The sequence below is a fragment of the Macrotis lagotis genome, chromosome X, assembly GCF_037893015.1.
Source record: "Macrotis lagotis isolate mMagLag1 chromosome X, bilby.v1.9.chrom.fasta, whole genome shotgun sequence".
NCBI lineage: Eukaryota > Metazoa > Chordata > Mammalia > Peramelemorphia > Peramelidae > Macrotis > Macrotis lagotis.
The window spans coordinates 509,683,214-509,698,428 of record NC_133666.1 but is presented as its reverse complement, the minus strand read 5'-3'; the positions used below and the strand labels follow the sequence as shown (position 1 = coordinate 509,698,428).

At 37.5% G+C, this 15,215-nt stretch overlaps 1 protein-coding gene across 2 annotated transcripts in view; it reads left to right on the top strand.

Moving 5' to 3' along the window:
• Positions 1–13,301, top strand: part of LOC141502286 (threonylcarbamoyladenosine tRNA methylthiotransferase-like) — a 417,183-nt gene extending 403,882 nt beyond the window's left edge. The window contains exon 7 of one of the 2 annotated variants that reach the window (XM_074206948.1): positions 7,521–13,301. In XM_074206948.1, the coding sequence (XP_074063049.1) occupies positions 7,521–7,694 (174 nt within the window). In that variant the 3' untranslated portion in view covers positions 7,695–13,301. The remainder of the gene's footprint in view (positions 1–7,520) is intronic. The other variant, XM_074206947.1, reaches the window with a different exon arrangement.
• The last annotated feature ends 1,914 nt before the right edge of the window (positions 13,302–15,215 follow it).

The following is a 15,215-nucleotide window of genomic DNA, read 5'->3' as shown; positions in this document are numbered from 1 at the left end:
ATGTTCTTCTGAGTATTATCAGTATCATCTTCCCATGCAGGAAATACAAGCAGTTCAACATCATTAAATCCCTCATAATTTGTTCTTCCTGTCTACCCTCTTTATGCTTCTTCTGAGTCCAATACTTGAAGACCAAACTTCCTGTTGCAAGGGAACTCAGTAGGTTTTACCTCCAAATACCAGTCCTCAATGAAACAAGACTGGCAAATGAAAGTCATCTTACTGAAGTTGTAGATGGGTACACATTTTGGGGGGAGTGGCCACAGTGAAGGGCAACTCTGTGAGGTTGGGGTAGGTTTTACAATCCAAACTAATCCAATCAACATTCTTGAATGCCTACCAAAAGGAGCTGAATGACAGGCTCATGACAATGCCATTACCACTTGTAGGAAAACACCATGCCACCATTATCTGTGCCTATACTCCCACCATAACAAACCCAGATGAAGTCAAAGAAAAATTTTATAAAGACCTCATCATTGGTGTACCAATAAGATTGTCCTTATAATTCTGGGTGACTTTAATGCCAGAGTAGGCTCAGAATAGTTCATCTATTTCTAAGAAGGCAGCATTTAATTCCATCAAAAGTAAAGTGCTAGTGAAGCTTAGAGAGATTCAGGACTCTTGGCTCAGACAGAAGGCAGATGAAATTCAGTTTTATGTAGATGGTAACAATCCAAAGTGCTTTTATGATTCCCTAAAGACTATTTATGGTCCAAAGACATAAGGTACCTCTCAACTACTTAGTGCTGATGGAGCCACATTGATTAGTGATAGGGACATGATCCTAGAGAGATGGGCTGAACACTTCCAAAGTGTTCTTAAAGGCCCTCATCAATCAATGCAGAAACCAATGACCATTAACCTCATGTTGAAATCAATCCATCCAGGGCAGCTAGGTGGCGCAGTGGAGCAGATGGAGCACAGGCCTTGGAGTCAGGAGTGCCTGTGTTTAAATCTGGGCTCAGACACTTAATAATTACCTAGCTGTGTGGCCTTGGGCAAGCCACTTAACCCCATTGCCATAAATAAAAATTAGAAAAGGAAAGAAAGAAATCAATCCATTCCTAGCTGAAGCTTCAACTGAAGAAGAGATTTTTGAAAGCCATTAGGCTTCTTTCATATGGCAAAACACCTGGTACTGATTCTATTCCAGCTGTGATTTCCAAGGTTGGGGGGGGGGGGTCCATTTCTCTCTGAAATTTTCCACGTTATATGGCATGAAGAGATTATTCCCCAAGAATTCAAGGATACCTCCATCGTCCACCTCTATAAAAGTAAAAGGAATAGATTGTTCTTTGACAATCACAGGGGTATTTCTCTTTTAGTCATTGCTGGTAAGCTTCTTGCCAGGGTCCTTCTCAATAGGCTGATCTCACAGATGACCAACCTCTCTGCAAGCCAGTGTGGCTTCAGAAAAGGTCAAGGAACAGTCAATAAAGTGTTTGCTTTTTGACAACTACAAGGAAAAATGCCAGGAACAGAACAGAGATCTGTATACAATGTATATAGATCTGACCAAGGCTTTTGATACTGTCAGTCATGAAGATTTATGGAAAATTATGTCAACATTTGGTTGCCCGAAGAAGTTCATCAGTATTGTACATCAGTTTCATGATGGCATGCTTGCCCAGATATGGATGGTAGATGGTGCTCTCAAGATTTCTCATTCATCAGTGGAGTGAAACAAGGATGTGTCTTTGCTCCCATGTTTTTAGCATGATGTTTCATTTATGCTATCAAGTCCCTTCACTGAGGCTGAACATGGCATCAAGGTTAACTACCGCATGGATAGTAAATTCTTCAACCTGAAAAGGCTACAAGCCAAAACTAAAGTAGAGGTAGTATTGGTGCATGATTTTCTGTTTATAGATGATTGTGCATCAGTGCAGCCTCTGAAGTTGACATGCAACAAAGTATGAATGGATTTGCTGCTGCTTGGGCTAACTTTGACCTATCAGTTAACACCAAGAAAACTCAGGTGCTCCATCAGCCATCATCATACCATCCATATATGATAGGAACCAACATTTACAACTAATGGAGAAGTTTTGAGTACTATGAACAAGAACACTTACCTTGGCAGTGTCCTTTCCAAGGAGGTCTACATTGCCAGAACTAACTCAGTATTTGGGAGGCTCCAAAAGAAAGCATGGGAGAGAAGAGGTATTAGACTGACTACCAAACTGAAGATCTACACAGCTGTTGTGCTGACCTCATTGCTACCTGCCTGTGAAACCTGGACAATCTACCAGCACCATGCCAGGAAACGATCATTTCCATTTAAATTGTCTGAGGAAAATTATGAAGATCACCTAACCAGACAAGCATTCAAACGTTACTACAGAGAGCACAACTACAATGGAGCTGGTCCATGTTGTTAGAAAACCAAACATATGTTTGCCAAAAAAGACTATTTTATGAAAGAACTCATAAAGGCAATCACTAATGGAGAGTCAGAAGTAGTGTTACCAAGACACTCTAAAGGTCTCTCTGATTGTGCAGCATGGGGGACACTGGCACAGGACCACCCAGCATGGCATGCCCTCATCAGATAGTGCTGCACTGTATGAGGAAGGCAGAATGGAAGCAGCTCAAAGGAAACCTGAGATATAGAAGTTTAACATAATCACCCCATTTCTGCTTGAACTTTGGTGGAGCATTCTGTGCCTGTATTGGCCTCATCAACCACAGACACACTGAAACTCATCTCTAACAGTCATTTTGGCCTACTTCTATGACAGAGGACAAGAACCAAGTTGTACATGACTTCTCACAATTAAATACGGAATATGTTTGATAAAGATTTTTTTATTATGGCAATTAAGACTATTTGGTAAAGCCCTACTGTGACACCTGGCTAGGGAATAGAGATGACCCCTCCTCAAAGTTCTTGTAGGCTATGCCAGCCAGAGTGCACCTTTCCAGGCTGGGAAAAAGATACAATTTTGAACCTAATGTCCTGGAAATCTATCATTGGTGGACCTATCTAACTATAAAATCTCAGAAGTTGAGAGAGATCATAGGGATCATTTGCCAAATTAAATTCTGAATATGAACAATTTTTCTCACAGAGAAGTGGTCTTTTAAAGAACTGCTTCCTCAAGCAACTCATTTCACTTTTCAACAGCTCTGATTTAAGAAACATTTACTTCTCTCCTCAGCTTCTCAAATTCCAGTCTGTTCTTCTCCTCACCTTCTGCTTGTCCCTAATTCTGTATCTGGTGTCAATGAAAATAAGCTATGTAGCAGGGAGAAGCCTTTCTACATGATAGCCCCTAGACCTCACAGTGTCAAACTATCCATCAACTAATTGTGGACAGGTTTCCAATCTGTTTCAGTGGAAGAATCAACCCTTCAGTTGAAAGCATGGAATTTTTGAAGAATTGAATATAAGTACAGTGAGTCAGAGAAGCAGGAAGGGGACACCCAAGTGTGGATGGGATGGAGCTCTGAGCCCACATGGTCTGTATGTTGGATGTGAGACATCTGGTGAAGCTCACATTGTTCCTCCTTCCCTGTGTTTCCCTACCATTTTAATTGAAGGTCAGAAGAAAAATAAATGTAAAAGCAAACAAAAACACTGAGGTCAGTGGTGAAGTGCTCTTGAGAAGTCTTAGGCCAGTGTTGTCAAACTCAAATAGAAACAATACAAGGATCTCTGAGGGCCATATGCCTTTGTTTTCAAAAATGTTATCTGTGTTTTACTATATTCTTATTTTTACTGTTTAAGATTTCCTAATTACATTTTAATTGAGTTCAGGATGCCCTCAGGAGCTAGTTTCCCTTTCTTAGAAAGGAGAGCACTCTAAGAGCTCTTCCCACTCACCCCACATAGACCTGACCCAGTATTTTCCCCATAAAACAGAGATACTGCATAGATATGTATAGAACTGTAATAATTTGAGATAATTTAATTTGAGGTAAAGAGAGTTCTCTACTTTTGCAGTATTCTTCCAAAGTATAAGTTCAGACCAAAATATTGTCCCCTGTATTGGTGATTATGTTCCTGTTTTTCCTAAATCATAACCCAGTTGTAAAATGTCTCAGCCCAATGTTCAGAGTATAATTTTCTTATCTGTGGGATGATATATATTTGACAATTTTGCTTAGCCTGGAGCTTTATATTTTTATGGCTTTGCTCATTTAAATCTAAGTTACATATCTGGCTTAAAGTAACTGATATAAATTCTTGATTATTTTGTATTTTAAATTTGACAAGATAATCCTCCTGAACTAAATCTATAACCACATTTTTAGACTTTATAATTTAAAAATTATAAAGAAGCTAAAAATGACAGTTAATTGATCTCAGCATCTTTTTGCAGGGCAATGTATCTAATGGTCCCATTTGGTGCCTTCTAACTATAAGTTGTCTCAATTTTAGTATTTTTTCCTCTTTTCCCCCTATCTTGTATAAAGATATTAAAGAAGGATGAAATAATGGACTAGATTATCAGTATCATAGATTTATTTATATATTTTATTTGAATTAACAATTTTAATATCACCTTCATTTTTTTTTGCAAGGCAATGGGGATTAAGTGACTTGCCCAAAGTCACACAACTAAGTAATTATTAGGTGTCTGAGGTTAAATTTGAACTTAGGTCCTCCTGACTTCAGAGCTGGTGCTGTGTCCACTGTGCTCCCTAGCAGCCCCATCACCTTAATTTATTCTTCCCATACCATCAAGTCATCCCTAATAACAAAGAATAAAATAAAAAAGAAGTGGAGAAAGAAAGGGAAGCAGTTCAGCAAAACTAAGTAACATATCAAACAAGTCTGATAGTATGTTCAGTGTTCCCTGGTTCTCGTCTACTGATTTTTTTTTTAGTGGAAGAAAATGAATACTAAAGTAGTTGAGATTTGACTCCTTGAACACGAAGGAAAGCAATATTCTGGTACCTTTCTCCTTTATTAATTTTTATCTGCCATCTAAGGACAATGAGCTTAGGAATTAAAGCAAATTTTTTTAGGAACTCAAGACAGTAATGAAATTCCCTTTCTTAGAGGAAAAAGTAGCACATGGTAAGCAAACCTAAAATTAACTACTTATAAATCTACTTAATATGATGAATGAACCCCTGGATAAATCCATTACATTATATTTCACCAGAGTTGTATCATTGAAAGACATTTCTAAGGGAAGTGTGATGAAGCTAATGTTTAAGTGCTTCAAGGATAGATTCTAATTACCTTGTTTATAAAGCTGTTCAGTTTTTCTTTGAAATTTAGTGGGGAAAAAGCATTAAATTAGGAGCCAAAGTTCTTGATGCTAGCTAAGCCCAGGTTGGCTAAGTGATCTTGAATAAGTCACTTTAATTCTCTACCATCACAGTTTATTTTTTCCATAAACATAAGAAAGTTGTAGCTCTTCTCAGCAATATAATGATCCAAGACAATACCAAAGGACTTATGATGGAAAATGCTATCTACCTCCAGAGAAAGAACTGATGGCATCTGAATGCAGATCAAAGCATACTACATTAATTTTCTTTGTTTCATTTTTTATCCCTTTCAATCTGTTTCTTCTTTCACAATGTGACTATTTTATAGGATTTTATACATATATAAGCTGTATCAAATTGATTGCTGTCTTGGGGAGGGGGAAAAGGGGAGGCAGGGAGAAAATTTGGAATTCAATTTTTTTAAATCTTAAAATTGTCTTTACATATAATTGGAAAAATTAAAATTCTATTTAATATAAAAATAAATTTTTAAATGAAAAAGTTGGAGAAATGAATTCCAATTTTCTTAGCTCTAAATTTTTTTTCTGTTTTCTCCAAAGTAAGAGAAATAATGAAGTAATCATGAGCTTTAAAAAGAGTGTTTATAAGCTTCTGTGTGTAGATTAGCAAGTTCTCCTAAGCTGTAGCTCATTTAGCAAGTCCTAAGAAAAACTATTATTTGGTGCCAAAAGGCTTAGATCTAGCAAGCCTAGATCTATGATTCTTTTGTACATTTATAGCATGAATGAGAGAAAATGAGAGCTTTTTCTCAAAATAAAAAGGGAAAGATGAGTTAATATATAGTATGATAAATAATGAGATGGCTTTGAAGTTAAAAAGTCTTGGGTTCAAGTCCTTCTTCTGATATGTACAACTTTTGTGACAATGGTCAATCTAACTTCACTCTAATATCTCAGTGTTCTAGCCAACCTTGGCAAGAACAGAAGAGTAACTACTCTATGCCAGTGAAGGAAGTTTCCATGTGGGAGTTCCCTCTGCTGAACTGATCCAAACCAGAAAAGAAGATTGGGAGGAAAAACAACATAAATTAAATAATATTTGCTTAAGTAGTTAAATTTAACAGGAGAAGGTCCTATTAGATGTCTATATTTCTTTCTCTTTCACTTTAATTTGTAAATTATTTGTTTAGATCTATCTTTAAAAAAGATTAAGAATTGTGTTTTCATTTTTTTTTTAAAGATAAGCCCTATTGACTGAATCATCCTAAATGCTCTATTAACTAGCCATACTTGGAGAAGTCTACAGTTATAAATGATCTCCCAGCAGATAATTGAATTGCAAGTTTTATATTTAATAAACTATATAAGGACCAATTTTACAATCTTATGCTAAGGTAATGATTTAAAATTGAAAGGGATCTGAATGGTCCTCTAGTCCAACTCTCTAGTTTACAGAGGAAGAAACGGAGACCCAGAAAAGGTTAGGTTGCTTGCATCAGCCTGAACAGAGAGCCACTGCTGACCTCAGACCCTTAAGTCACCCAGTAACCACTCTACTTTGTAGTTAACATCATAGAGATCAAGGACTCCTTTAACATTGAACACCAAGTTGCTACTGAGAAAACAAAATCTGTTTAACTGGTCTAATATAAGTTGGAACAATATTTTTTATTAATAGTATGACCTACATGGAATTTTTGAAATATGAGAGAAGAGCTTCATCACCCTATCAAAAGAATGGCCATTTTGTGACTGCTGTCCTTCAGAATGTAAGGCTCCTTTGACATCCGCTGAGAATGGCCAACTTGGCAGGCTCCTGGCAGACTCACCATGTTAAACACAGAGGAAGAGAAGAACCTCCGGGCAGATCTGGAGCACCACCAAGTTACCAAGGAGGTTCTTGTCCATGTTGTGGCCTGCCTAGGAGAAGACTGTGGTGCTCCTGGTCCCCTTTTCTCCAGCTGTGTACCTTAGTGTTAAGCAACAAAAGGCAGGGAAGACTACAAGGCATCTGGACAGGCACTGAGGAGTAGGAGAAAAAATAACATTTGGGCTGCACTATAGCTGAGAGATGTTTGCTTGCTTTTAACAGCTTTATCAGTTTTGCAATTAATTTCTTTTGAAGGATTGTTTTAATAGACTCAACTACAAAAATTCTTCCTGTTCTAAGAGTCAAATATCAACAACCAGAATATGGAGTGAGAACAAAAGGGAGGCATGGTATAGAAATTGGAGGCATTCTTGATCTGATAAACATTTTATTTAGCATTTGATCTGTATCATAGACTATACTTTATAGACATCTTAAAACTGGCTTTTGTCTCTCCACAGGAGTTCAGACACATGCTTGCCAATGGCTCAAGAACAAAAGCACACATGTCTGCAGAGACTCTGGAAGAATCAAGGATGCTCTGGGTGCTGCATGGTGGTGGGCTGAAGATCCTGTCGGTGGCCTTGGTTCTGCTAGCTCTTCTTGTTGCTTTTTTTATGAAAGCACATAAGTAGAACACTCAACTAAATAAAGAATACATGAGAGAAATACATTTCTAATTAAAAACTTCTTTGGAAACATGACCACATCTATCCCTAATGGAGCAGTGCTTTGTACTCAACTTTCCTGCCTCTTCTTCATACACAATTTTAATGAGGACAGCACTGCCCAACTTTGAGCAGAATTCATTTCTTATCTGCCCAGAACTTAGTACTGTTTTGTCTATAAATATCTTGTTTTTTAAAATTAAATCCTTTGGGATTATTTTTGGCAAGACATGCAGAGTGTCTGGTTTAAAATCTCTGTCTTCAATTTTGAGACTTAAGTATGCTGCAAGTGATTCTAAGCATTTCTTTATATATATAAAAATGTTGAAGCTTTATTAAACCTTTTATAATGTACCTTATTACTTGTCCTTTTGTGCTGGTCACATTGCAAAGAGTCATGATCATTATTTCATAATTAGGCATCTTCAACTCCAGGTATATGTCATTTTAATTGAGTAGCATATAAATATTTAATGTAAAGATTTTGTACTTGGTCTATAGGTATTTGCTATTTTAAGGGCCTAGTGGAAACATTCATAAAGTGAAGAATTATGCCATCAACTGTTTTATAAATATAGATTTTCATATATTGGGTCACTTTAAAAGTAGGGTACATCTTTATGTACCCTAAGTCTATGACTTTTTTTTGGTCACTTTTTAAGTAACTTGAGGTAAGGGATAAAGGACCCAGATTTGAATCAGAAAATCTGGTTTCAAATTCTGGCTCTTATAGCTCATTAGGTTATATGATAATAGTCAATTTAATTTATGTGAAACTCAGTTTCCTCATTTGTAAAATGTGAATAATAGTGTTTAAAGTACAAAACAAAATATAGTTGTAAAGAAAGCACCTAAACCATAAAAATTCAAGTACTGAATATATAACTTATATATAACTTATTATATATAACTTATTATTCTCATTTCTCACTTTTTATTTTTAGAAAATATGATTATTATTTTTCTAAAGTAAAAAATTGATTTTGAAAAAACACGAGGAATTTATTTAATTATATTCACAAGTAAACCAGCAGGATCAGCTAGGATAGAACACCAGCCCTGGAATCAGGAAAACCTGACTCCAGCCTCAGAAGCTTAATAATTATCTAGCTCTGTGTGTGTGACCTTGGGCAAGTCACTTAACCCCAGTGAATTTAATCCAGAAAACATATTGTTTTCCCTTGAGAATATTCATATTCTCCCCTATTTAATACTGTCTTTCAATTTATTATGTTCCCTTTGAGGAAAGGTATCTTAAATATGTCAGCGTAGAAATTGCCTTTGATACTACAGCACTCTCTTGGCCAAAAAATATTAAAATTGAATTTGTTGTTCCATTTGAGATCCTTTGTGTGGTAATGGGAAGAATATTGATCTAAAGGACATCAGTCTAATAGAAATCCTGGCTTTTGTTTTTGCAAGGCAGTGAGTTTAGTGACTTTTCCAAGGTTACACAGAAATCCTGGCTTTCTTGCCATACAAGTATATATTTTTATTTTTTTCATTGTTCATTGTTATAGATATAGTGATTGTTTTCTCTAAAATTTAAAGCCAGTAGGAAATAAAAATGGCTGCAGAGGGAACCAGGTCTGTGCTGTTCATGTGTCTGGGTAATATTTGTCACTCACCTATAGCTGAAGCTATCTTTAGGAAATTTGTAGCTGATCAAAATATTTCAGCTAAGTAGAGGATAGACAGTGCAGCAGCATCTACATATGAAATGGGAAACCCCCCTGTTTATTGAGGGAAGACTTGCATGAAGAAACGTGGCATTATGGGGTAGCTAGGTGGAGCAGTGGATAAAGCACTGGCCCTGGAGTCAGGAGTACCTGGGTTCAAATCCAGTCTCAGACACTTAATAATTACCTAGCTGTGTGGCCTTGGGCAAGCCACTTAACCCCATTTGCCTTGCAAAAACCTAAAAAAAAAAAAAATGGCATTATCATGAATCATATTGCCAGGCAGATTATCGAAGATTTCCTGACCTTTGATTATATATTATGTATGGATGAAAGCAATCAGATATTTGAATAGAAAAGTTTATCTATTTAAAATTTAAAGCCAGCTACTTCTTGACCTTGTTAATTTTGTAGTTCCTTCTTCCTAGGAAAATATTCCACATTATGGAACAAAAATAATATTCCTAAAGATAAATCATCCCTAAAGCTGGTGTAGGCCTCTACCCAATTCTTAGTAACCATAATCAAGAACCTTGGAGATTCTTTCAACATGCTGCTAAAGGAACTATTAATATACTGAGACATACTGTGAGCAGGAACCAGGCCCAGGAATGATTGCCTTTTGGTTACCAGGCTGTAGAAAACTATTTCCTTTTGGTTGCAGTCCATCAGACAAGTTTATGGTTCCTAAAAATCAGTTATCCAGGAAAACTCAGGATGGCAAAAATTATGGGTCACGTCATACCCTGTAACACAAGATTTGTTTTTCACTACTCAGACTTTTAAGAATGGAAACAAAATTCAATGAAGTTCTACTGAATGCACTTTCTAATTTTTTTTTATCATAACATATTATCTAATTTACACTGCATTCATAGAACATTTTCAAGGGTTACTTTGTTCAATTAAATATTTCTGAGAATGGTAAGGACTAAAAAGAAAAGTGAAGAAAAGCAATAAAAGTTCTTCTAAGCTGTTGAGAGAAGACCCATGAAGGTGAAATATAATGGAGATGTATCTAAAGTTGTAAATTTGGACTCAAAAAATCTACTAAGTAATTACAAGATGGCAGAGATATCTGAAAGAGATAAGGAGGAAAGAATGCATTTCCTTCCTTTAACTAGAAAGGTACTAGAATATGGGTGTTAAATATTGTAAAAACTGTCAGATATACTATAGTATTTGAAGGATGACTTTCAAGGTCATATAACCAACAAATTTAAGGACTAAATATTTTCTCTGATCTTTAAACCTCTCAGACTTCTCCAGAAAAAAAAAATTAAGCACCAGAGGTAAAGCAATTTCAATTATGCAACAGAATTCAACCCCACACCCCATCCCTTCTCCTTGTATCTTGGCTGGGTCTGTACAGAATTCAGCCAGAGCAAAGGAAGTAAGGAAGCAAGGGCAAGACAGGGATCCATGCTTGTAAGAGAATCCAACTCTTCATTCCAACCTCCCTCACTTCCAGGGCCAAACTCCAAATAACAGAAATTTGCTTAAACTATGATAGCAGCATGGCATTGCTCTGTGGGCCAAGAAACTGATAAATTGAGGGATCAGGATAGGAAGTATGTGTGGTGGATGGTGTGGCATTCCCTTAAATCTGAGGGAAGGAGCATAGCATCTATCTGTGGTCAGATCTAACACACACACACACTCACACACACTACACCACCCTCCAAAAAAGTCATTTGGAGAAGAAATTTAGGAGGGGAAAGCCCCACATGAGAAAAGGCTGAGCACAGAAATAGCTATGAAAGAGGAAGGAGTCAGGAAAAGAACAATAGGGAAAGATAAGAGGGGGTGAGGGGAAGGTTGATGCTACCAAAGACATCAGAAGGGGAAAAACTCAAAGACTAAGCCCAAGCAGATGAGCTGACATGACAGATAGCAGGAGAAGAAAAATATGTTTTTCAGATCTAGTAAAGGAGTTCAGGCTTTTTTTTTCATTATATAAATATTTTATTTGTTTTCCAATTACCTACAATGGTAGAGTTCAAGCATTTTTGAATAATTATTTCAAAACAAAGAAAAACAGTGCAATATCTCTTGAGACAAAGAACACTGGATTTTGAAGAGAGGATGGAACTACATGCACATGTTCTTGAATATTTTAAAAGCAAAATAAGGAAGGACAATCAAAGAAGAGAAGCAAAAAGCAGTAGCATCAGAAACATGTTCTCTATACAAACAAAACATTACTCTTGAAGACAGGATGCATTGAAAGGAGGACTGTCATCTAGAACAGTGGATCAAACTCAAATAGAAACATGGAGCCAATAGACCAGGTATAAGGATCCCTGCAGGCTACATACATGTTAACTTAGAAACCAAAGTATTAACCTGTGTTTTATTCATTTTGCTAAATATTTCCCAATTATATTTTTTTCAGCAGCACTTCAGAGTATTATGATCTTCCTGGTCTGCAGGCTGTATATTTGATATCTTTGACATGGAAGATTTTGGAGTCATAGATTAATAAATATAGACATAGAAGGGATCTAAAGGCCATTTATAAAGGAACTGAGACTGATATGAACTGATTTGCCTAGGGTCACATAACTAATAAATGTCTGAAGCAGGAAAGAATAGTAGAAAATTACCAATAGGCTGTTTTAATAAAAAAAATTTCCTATTAGAGGTTTCAAAAAGGAGAGTGGGAAACTATGGCACAGAATACTTGAAGCTATACCACAAGCTTGAAGTTCTTCCAAAAGAGTGGGTAGAGCTGAACCCTCTGAGAAGGATTTGATGAGAGCTATGGTGATTAAAAAGTTCAAAGGGACAGCTAGGTGGTACAGTTGAAAGAGCCCAACTCTGGAGTCAGGAGGACCTGGGTTCAAATGTGACCTCAGTCACTTAACACTTACTAGCTGTGTGGCCTTGGGCAAGTCACTTATTCCTGATTGCCTCACATCCAGGACCATCTCCAGTGGTCCTGATTCATATCCTGCCACTAAACCCAGATGATCTGGATGAGAAAGTCAGGCTGGTGACTTCGAACAACACCCCATCACTCAAAATCCATTTCATATTCTTGTCACGGCATCATTTCCCTGATGTCATGGTCTTCTTTGAGAATGAAGAACAAATAAAAAAAAGTTGTTCAAAAGGCATAATTTCTGGTTAAAAAGTCATTTTATTATTCTGTCTTCAATAAAAGGTCAGTGGTAATGGTCTCACAATTTATATACCCTTAGAAGAGGTATGTTCCTGTGGGTGGCAATCAATTCTGATTGGTTAACAATTAATTAGGGGTGGTCTTTACAAAGAGAAGTTAACTCACCTCAAGGAGGTCCTGAGAGTGGGACAGACTATCTCTAACCCTAGTAAATCTACTCAAAGAATTAATCCCCAATCCCCACTCAAACCTGAGGGGGTGAGGTATGGGTGGGGTCTGATCAAGATTGAGGAGAGTTAATTTAATCTTATTATCAGTAATAACTTCAAGAGACTGAACTTTGAAGCACTTCAAACACAGAGAAAACACTGGATCTTTCCAAATCATTGGTTATCAATAATGATTTCAGAGGGTTGAGATAACTTTAGTGCCTGTATGAGCACTCACCTTTTCTTTTTCTTGATAGGTATGGTAGTTGCTTTCTTCTCTAAGGGATCAGAACACAGCATCCTGCCCTAGTGCCTTACCCACTCCCCTCCAGCACAATGCCCACCTTGGGAGAAGGTACATAAGCTGAGAGAGGACGTATGGATGTATTTGTATGTAGGGATGTGTGTGTGTGGGGGGGGTGCATGTATATGTGTGCTGGTATATGTGTGTAGGGGTGTGTGTGTGTGTGTGTGTGTGTGTGTGTGTGCGCCTTGCCCCATTCTGTCCTTGGGACACAATATGCATTGTGTGTCTGGCCCTTCTCTGATTTAGGCTTAGGTATCTTGTGTCCACAGGATCCTTTGTCATCTTGGAGGAAACTATAAGAACAGTTCCTTGGGACCAACCTTGCTGTATTCTAAGAAAGCCTATCTCAACATCAGTTTTCCATATGCAGTTCAGTTACAGCAGCATAAGCCTCTTTTATTGATTTCACTCAGGGTCGAGGATTTTAATGCCCGTGATGTCATGGAGAGAGGATTGGTAACAAATGAAGCTTCCAGAGGGTTTTGATGAAAGGGATGGATCTTTCATGGATTGCCTGGAGGGGAATTTTCATGGTGCAACCTAATTTACAGAACTGTATAAATGAACTTGTATTTCACTTGGGATCATAATTACTTTTTAAAAGATTTTTCCCAATGATAACATTTGCTTTCCAATAGCACGTAGGCTCCTTAACTTTTTAAAAAATATAATATCTGAATTGTAAAGGAGATTATACAACTGAATTAACTCTGGATGCATCTTTTACCTTTGCTGTTTTCTACCTTCCGGGTTCCTTTGAACATTTAATGCTCAAAGAAAGCCAAATGGATATAGTAAATCTATGCTAAATGGATGTAGTAAAGCTATGCTGCTCTGCTGTTAGTTCCTGAGCACCAAAAGCAAATACATATGGAATAAAAATGTTAGTGCCTGAAGCGGCTTGGAGTCTGACTCCAACAAAGAGCCAAAGAATGGACAGCGGCTGTATTGACTGGATCAGCTGAGGCAATGGTGCGGCACCTACATGTGGACGATTAGTCTCAGAATCAGCAGGAGATTCTGCACAGAATGGAAGTGAAACAGGGAGCAATGAGCAGGAAAACCCACAAGAAACTGAGGGGAGAAAAAGGGCTAGGATAAAATTAAGACTCCAATAAAGCATGATCCTTCTGCTTCACCACCCCCTCCCCAACACACACACACATACACATCAAATATCTCTCAAAACAAAACTAACACAATCTCAACCACAGGGATTTAAATACATAGATGACAAGGATTTCCCATATTGTATTTTTTTTTTTTAGGTTTTTTGCAAGGCAAATGGGGTTAAGTGGCTTGCCCAAGGCCACACAGCTAGATAATTATTAAGTGTCTGAGACCGGATTTGAACCCAGGTACTCCTGACTCCAGGGCCGGTGCTTTATCCACTGTGCCACCTAGCCGTCCCCCCATATTGTATTCTGTTCGTCAATACCATCTAGGACTAGTTGGGGTGCATTCTGATGAGGGCAGCAGGGACGGTGAAAGAACAGAAACCTTGCTGTTTAAGTATCATTGAAGGAAATGAGGTGTTTCTGTTAGACTAGGAGAAACTGGGAGGGGATAAGATAACCTGTCTTCAACAGGCAAAAACATAAGTGGAGGCAATCAGGTGGAATAAGAGCAAGGTAGAAGGAGTTAAGGGGCAAAGCTTGGCTCAGTTTTGGGGAAAACATCCTACTTTTAGTGTCTGTAAGTAGAAGTGGAATAAGCCATCTGAGGAAGTAGTAAGTAGTCCATCTCTGAATGTCATCTGTCCAGGGTAAACTTGGCATGATATAGATGAGATTCCTGTTGATCTAATTAAGATCAAATGACCTTCACTGTCCTCTCTGATGCCGAGGCAGTTCAGTGGTACAGTCACAGTCAATAGAGTACTGAGTCAGGGAGATGAATTCAAATCCAGTCTCAGACATTTATTAGCTGGCCAAGTCACTTAACCTCATTTCTGCCTCATTTTCCTTAAAGGGGATAATAGCATCCACCAAACAGGGTTCTTGTGAAGATCCAATGGAATGATATTGGGAACACACTTAGCCTAGTGCCTGGCCATAGCCAGCATGTGAGCATTTATTCTCTTTCCCCTTTCTTCCCCTTCTGAGACTGTGATTCTCTTTCATGTCTGTAGCTACTATTCAAAGAACCTGAAGGTATCCTCTATATTCA